This window comes from Arachis duranensis, chromosome 3, assembly GCF_000817695.3.
Source record: "Arachis duranensis cultivar V14167 chromosome 3, aradu.V14167.gnm2.J7QH, whole genome shotgun sequence".
Classification (NCBI taxonomy): domain Eukaryota; kingdom Viridiplantae; phylum Streptophyta; class Magnoliopsida; order Fabales; family Fabaceae; genus Arachis; species Arachis duranensis.
The window spans coordinates 133,760,995-133,768,478 of NC_029774.3; the positions used below are offsets into that span (position 1 = coordinate 133,760,995).

General features: G+C 30.8%; 2 protein-coding genes across 3 annotated transcripts in view; both read left to right on the forward strand.

The window, feature by feature from the left end:
• LOC107482313 (protein TIC 22-like, chloroplastic) overlaps positions 1 to 1,665 on the forward strand; it is a 2,679-nt gene extending 1,014 nt beyond the window's left edge. Inside the window, exons 4-8 of one of the 2 annotated variants that reach the window (XM_016102762.3) lie at positions 753 to 812; positions 899 to 979; positions 1,069 to 1,104; positions 1,221 to 1,355; positions 1,462 to 1,665. In XM_016102762.3, the coding sequence (XP_015958248.1) occupies positions 753 to 812; positions 899 to 979; positions 1,069 to 1,104; positions 1,221 to 1,310 (267 nt within the window). In that variant the 3' untranslated portion in view covers positions 1,311 to 1,355; positions 1,462 to 1,665. Of the gene's footprint in view, positions 1 to 752; positions 813 to 898; positions 980 to 1,068; positions 1,105 to 1,220 lie in introns of both variants that reach the window. The other variant, XM_016102761.3, reaches the window with a different exon arrangement.
• Positions 1,666 to 7,258: 5,593 nt separating this feature from the next.
• The window catches only part of LOC107482314 (xyloglucan endotransglucosylase/hydrolase 2), a gene marked incomplete in the record, with an annotated part of 1,971 nt that continues 1,745 nt past the window's right edge, over positions 7,259 to 7,484 (forward strand). Inside the window, 1 exon segment of the mRNA XM_016102763.3 lies at positions 7,259 to 7,484. Coding sequence (XP_015958249.1) covers positions 7,321 to 7,484 — 164 coding nt within the window.

Genomic DNA, 7,484 nt, shown 5'->3' on the forward strand with positions numbered 1-7,484 from the left:
CAAAAAAAAAAAAAAAACAGAAAATGTTATTTGAAGTTCAGATTGGTTTCTCAGCAATGACAGCCTCAATAGCTCTTTTCCAGATAAGCTGGTTATTTGTTGCTATGGAAACGTGGAAACTATTCTCAAAAAATTTGATGAAAGAACAATTATTGATGCCTACAGCCATTCTTTCAGGATTGACAAAGCTTAAGGACATTTTTTTTAGACCCAAAAATTTAAAAATTGTAGTGTCTTAGAAGAAGTGAAGAACACAATTACAATGATGAAAATGTGGAATTTGAACTATTTTAGTTGGCATGTTATACTCTACACTTGTGAAGCATCAATGAACAGCTGATGCTGCGATTTTCCTTTAAGTGTGCGTTTGATTACATGATACAATAATTAGAGATGGGTAGTGTTGTATGTGTTTATAGTGAGAGTGGTGGTAAATTGGTAATACTCATCAGTGTTGAAAGTTTAAAAGTCTTAGAAGCTAGATCTAAATATTTAAATATGTAATAATGGTCAGTTGATTTATCTTTTCTGTTTATGATTTATGAAACGGAAAAAAAGGGTTGATATCATATATAGAGTTAGAGACCTTTTGAACTGGATTTGTTCAACTCTTTTAGAATGTACTTAGAATGATGATGCATAGAAGATTATTAGCATAGTTTGTGCTTCATTTCAATCAAGGCCTCTTTCATTTATTTTCTTGCTTAAATCTCTGAGCTGATCTTTTGAATTGTTTCATCCTTGTGTTTCAGTCTAAAAGTCTGATATTGAAGAGCCAGGATAAAAGATATCGTCCACTTTTCTTCAGAAAGGTGTAGTTGATGTACCTTTCTGTAACAATTTCGGTAGTTGTTAATGAAGCTGAGAAATTTTTCTCTTGCATGTGAAATTCTCACAGGAGGACCTAGAAAAATCACTTCACAGGGCATCCAGTGATCAGAATCAATTAAACCCCACTTTAAGGCAAGGGGATATTCAGGTATAGAGTGCAAGTGTTCACAACAGTCCCTTCTAATTTCGATGCACTAACCTGTTGGTTTGGTTGACTTACTGTGATTTATGTTCCAGGTTGCCACTCTAGAAGATGTAATAAAGCAAATGAAGGTGAGTGTGTGTAATGGAAGAAGAAGAAGAAAACTCACAAGGACCTTGATTCATTTACACATTACTGTGGTCTTATCTGTTACGTTAATGTAAACAACCTTTCTATAATTTTGCAGGAAAATTCAACATCGAAATGGGAAGATGTTGTTTTTATACCTCCTGGGTTTGATGTCTCAACTGATCCCAGAAAGCAGAGGACACCATGATCCGCAAGTGAAATTTACTCATTCGTCCAACCTTTCATACTTCTGGTACACACAGTTATTTAGGGCTTTGTGCATATAACCAACTCTGGACTATAAAGCAAAATCTGTCATTGGAGTTTGGATTTCCTCATTTTTCTCCTGTGTTTTTTAGTTATCAATCATCAACTAGGTTGGGGTGGACTTCAGAGTTCATAATCACTGTCAGCTCACTTTAATTGTGGATATTTAGCACATAGTCATGCATAGGCACTCCAACTGAAATTTCATGTAATACTAGGAGATGCATCAATTGATGGAGAGAATGCTATGAGGCTGAATTTTTAATGGTAAGATCTTACATGGTAATTCATGACAATAGCATTTGCTAAAGAAACAATTCAGGAGGTAAGTTAAGAAAGAAACAATATTTTGGGCTAGCAAACTTTATTTTCTGAACCTTGATATTTTCAAATTTCGGTGGATGTTATATTTCCTAGCATACGAGACTGCAAATTTCAATGAAGCCATTGTATCCCCTTATCTTGTATTGTTGTCATGGAAGTTGGACTGCTTGCCACTGAAAAAAAGAAAGAAAAATATTAAACTTATATATTTTTATTTTTATTTTATTTTCTCTTTCAAATTTTTGTCAATATCGTAAAGACAGCTTCATTGTGTTTGTGACAATTGCCTTACGCAATGGGTTAGAGACTTAAGAGTAAAAAGTCAGAAAAACAGTCTGGCTCTAATGGCCTACCCAATCTCAAAGTTTTATAGCCTAAAAAAAATCCATATCAAAATTAAAGTAGTGATGGGATGCAGATTTCGGTGATGAATAACTGACTTTTTTGGTTGTTGTGAATGATATTCATTTTGATCTTTCAAATAACTACCTCCTATGATTTGATAACTATTCATCATACTTTCTTACCTTGAATTTTGAATTTCTATGGATTTGTTGTGTAAATAGAGTTTTAACTTTTATTGCCCTTATGAAATGCATTATTGGGATTTGGAAAGGACAATTTCTGTTCAATCGAACAGATGGACATGGACTTGTTCTAAATCACGAGTTTAATTATTGTTGGGGAGGTGGATATTGAGTCCCTATCTCAAAGGAATTTCTCAAACCCCAAGGAATATTACTCTTCACTTGCACACTACTACAGTATTTTGTTTTGATACATGAAATATTCTCACTCTTACTAGCTCCTTCAGAAATTTCACAAAACAATGAAACATTCATTCAAATGGTCATGGACCCACTTTTGCTAGGTCTCTTTCTGTTGATTTGTCCGTAACTATGAAAAATTCATCTATGGAAACCAACAAACATTTACTCATCAACCTCAAAAATACTGAAAAGATGCATGCATGATACCATTATAATAAAAGTAAACTAAATGCATGCATGGTCTTTTTAATTGGGTGACTGAATTAAACGTCTCAAAATTATGATAACGATAGAAATGTTAGAACATCTAAAATTGTTTACTATATTGTCACGTTCAGTTACTCTCAAAAGTTTTTTTTTTTTTTAATACATTGCTATTTCGTTTAAAAAAATTGAAGTTCTTAAGTACTCTAAATTAAATATGGTTGCTTTGTAAATCCTTTTTAAAATGTCATCCAATTTTTTTTTTAAGTTCGAAAGCAAATCATGCTTTAAACATATTTATGATGACCAAGTCATTGGTTGATGTAAACAAATCTTAATGTCTCCCATTCCTTTGGAAAATGTTTGGATCGGTATGCTTGTTTGGCGAAAAAACTCGAGGAAGAAAGTCATCTTGACAAGCTAGGAATATTGAAAGTTAGGTGCAGGGACATCCACTAATAATTAAATTCACTCGTACGTATATGCAGGGAAAAAAAAGTGTTAAAGTAATTTGTAATAATTTGTTTCTTTTTTTTTTATTTAAGTCTTAGTATAAAAAAGAACACGTACTCGATGATTTTATCTTTTATGTTTAGTAATTCTCTAAATTGAAACTTCATTATGATTAGAAGGTACTAGGATTATTCTAACCCTTCCATGCATACATATTTCAAATTCCATTCCCACCCATTTTTTTTTGGTTTCTTCAACTCATCACCGTGTGTATGTGCCAGCACAATCCTAGCTGTCCTATGTTAAAAGAGACTGTTGTAATCTCAAAATTCAAATGCAGCTACAATGTATGTTTGCTATATATGGCTGGTTTCTAAATCACGGACATTAAATTTTTAAAATATAGATATAGATACTATATACACCTTAATTTTTATATCTATAGTGTATATGTTTCCTCCATCTTAGAAGAGAATATTATGGTTACAAGTGAATAGTATAAGATGCATCCATGATATATACTTAACTACTACACAATTATTGTCACTAATTAATGACATGCACCTACTTTAATCTTTCCCAAAAGCATATATTATATATGCCACAAAAGATTCAGAGAGAGCGCGTTTCATGATTGATTTAAGCCAGGGATAAGAACTCATATTTTTATGATCTTTCCTTTTGCTTTTTCATTAAGAACCTGTGATTTGGTATTGGTAGGGAATAAGTAGTTTTGACTACTTAATGGACCTATATTTTTATGTGTGACATTAATCTAATTAATCTCGATCATAATTCATAAAGATCATTGTGACCAACCAATATAGTTGCATCCAGCAAATTTCACTATCTATTAATTCTGTACTCACATTCATCTCGTTTGGTTAGTCTTTCGTTTCATTTACTATTTAATTTTGTAAAAAGTCACTTTCAATACACCCCATAACTTGAATGCATTAATTCATATATTGGCTTTCTCAAGTGTACCATTTTATAGGCTCCTTCCTAAATTCCCCAAAGTTTCTTTTAAAAAAGAGGAAATAAAACAAAAAGTGGATGGATGGTTGAAGCATCAATTTTATGGGATTGATTTGCACTAGTATGCCTCTTAATCTATTAGCAAAAGAAAACATGTTTTCCTTTTCTTTTTAATAAGACATAAATCAAAGGAAAAGGTGAAGATTAATTAAGTTCCCAACAACCCATTATACATATACATTCACTCACATAAAATTCAGGTCCATTAGAAGTGCCTACTTCTTCTAACAATCACATATACAAAATAAACTTGCTTTTCAAATAAGGTATCATCATCATTCTAGTGGCTTTTTTAATAGAAAGGTTGTGGATTCTGCTAGCTGGTTGCCATAAGTTGATTCCCAATTCCCACTGAAAATCTCCATGTGCCTCTACTTAATCTTCATTTATCTACAATAATCAGTCATTAATTAACATGAGGTGGAAGGTGACGCTTAACGCTAATTCATTCACAATATGATTTGTCTTGAATGGTAATAAAAGTTGTCACGTGCAATAATAAAAACCTACAAGGTATTAAACTTAGATAAGATAATGCATGTGTATGTATTTTAGATTTTCATTGAATTCAAAACTTGAAAGGGCTAATGCCTAATGGTAATTTCCTATTGAATAGAAACAACAACAATAATTGTTAGCCATTGTTAGAGTTGTACTTTGCTATGATTGCTATAATCTTATTCTATAGTCTATACAATGTACCAATATGGAGACCCTCCATGATTTTTAATGTTTGGGTCATCCATAAACAACAATATTATAGTGGTAGGAATTGTAGTTCATGGAGCAGTAAATTTCTCATTAATAAACTGCCACACAAAGTAGATAAATGAGCGCCGTACTCGTGAGAAATAAATGCATATGGGTTTGAATTTTTGTTTGCTACTTCTTTTTTTTTTATTTTATTGTTTTCGATGTCACTCACATCCAAGTGACCAAATCCGTTGTCAGCATTAAAAAAGACAAATTAAAACTGAAGTATGCAGCAACAACCAGAGACAGCGCAAGCACGCAGAAAATAGGGTTATCTCCATCGCAGTAATGGATAACCATGCCAATGCCATGTCATTGGCGGTCTCGTGACTATTCTCTTGTGTCAATAAATGTAACATTTTTGGAATTCTACATTCGATGAAATTGAACATGCAAACCAATTAGTATGGAATTAAGCTTAATTTTTGAGATTATTGTGTAATAAAATAGTCTAATTATACTAATTGTATTGTTGAAATCAAATAAAAATATGGTAAAAACTAGTTAACTTTATGTGAATTTGATCATTTAAAATTATTAGATGATATATAATCAAATTTGTTAAATCATTTATACTTTATTTGGATAGATAATGGAAAATGAAAGGAAAGAAAATGAGAAGAAAGAAAACGAAAGGAATGAAAATAGAAGGAAAAATAGATTGTTTTATGTGTTGTTTGGATAAAAAGAAAATGAATGGAAAGAAAATAAAGAAAAAATTTTCTTTTGTTTGGATGGAAAGAAAAATGAGAAGAGAGAAAATTATAATAAAAAAATTACATTAATATCTTTATATCTTTTATTTTTTTAATTGATCAAAGGATAAATTAGTAATTTTATACTTATTACATATTTTCTTTTCATTTTCATCTCATCTTTAAAAAGAAAATATTTTCATGAGTTCCACATCAATTTTTTTTTTCACCCTATTTTCTTCCTCATCCAAACAACAAAAAACTCATATTTCCATCTATTTTCTTTTTTCACATTTTCTTTCTTTCTATATTTACCCGATCAAAACAAAATGTTAACAATGTTTATATTTTAACTTCACATAAAGTTAACTGCACAATTTTCACCTAAAAAATCTATCATATTAATATGATTTTAATGCTTTTATATTAAGTAATTTATTGCAATGTAATTTTAGAAACATAATTGATGAAGTTAAACTTTTAAAATTATTTTAATACAAACAACAAAATTTAAAAATTATTAACTCAATTAATGTGCTTTTTATTCCGTATTAATTCTTATTTTGTATACACTAAATTGGAACATATTCTTTTAATTGTTTAGAATATGAAAATTTCATGTCTTAACATAAGCAATGTACAAAATTAGAATATGAAAAAAAAATTTCTGAAAAAATAATAATATTGACATGAAAATTGATTTCTTGAAACAATGAAAATACAAGGGCAATAATAATATAATATAATATATTATAATGAGTCAGATATGAACCTTGCCAGATGGCATTATCTTAGTGGATCCATAATTCATGATTGGTGGTCCCGTGAAGTAGTAAAATACCTTCGTGGCTTTATTCTCCAATATCATAACCCAGTTGGCATCCACCATGAAAATTTCTTTTTTCCTAAGAGAATTATTTGGTTCCAAATCATACTAAAATGGGGTCTACACACATATGTGAAGGACACAATCATTGTTCACGTACCTAGTTACTTACTTAGCATTCTCTGCACAAACCCTAACCCAAAAAAAAAAATTGAATTTTAAGTGTAACCAGTGTCCAAACAAAAGCTACCAGTTTTCATGGATTGCAAAGCTGGCACCAGCTTTAGGCCCCTACAACTTCAAGGTCCCCAGTTAATGCTCACTGACCCCTCCCATACCATATATCATATTTAAGTCGAAAGTGATTTTTACAAATCGATTATTAACCATTGATTTTTATTTAAAAATATAGAAATAAAATATATTTTTTATTTTTAAAATGATATTAAACCTATAAAAGTTGAATAAATAACCATTTGTACCCACAAAAAATGAAAACTCTGACATATATACTCATATTAAATAGAAACTAAACTTGTATCCACGTAAGATGTCATTTGTGTGACAAAAGTACCCTACGTGACACTCCAACTCTCTAAAGATATGGTGCTTTTGTCACATGGAAGATATCTTACATGAATACAAGTTTAATTTCGATTTAGTATAGGTACATATATCAGCATTGTCATTTTTTATAGATACAAATAGTCATTTATTCTATGAAAATCTTTTTTCCCCAAATCTAAACTTTTTTATATATAAAAAAAATACACAGCCAATGCAAAACCTCCTTTGCCCACACATATAAATACACCTCTTTGTAACACATTATTTCGTCACAAGAAGCAAGATTTCCCTCTCTATCTTTCTTTTCTCTCTGTTTCCAAAATGGGTTCTACTTGTACTAATCATAATGGGTTCTATGTGGGTATTATGGTGATTGGGTTAGTGGTAGTCAGCACCATGGTGGGTTCATGTGAAGGTAACTTCAACCAAGAGTTTGATCTAACATGGGGTGGTAACCGTGCCAAGATATTTGGCGGTGGCCAGCT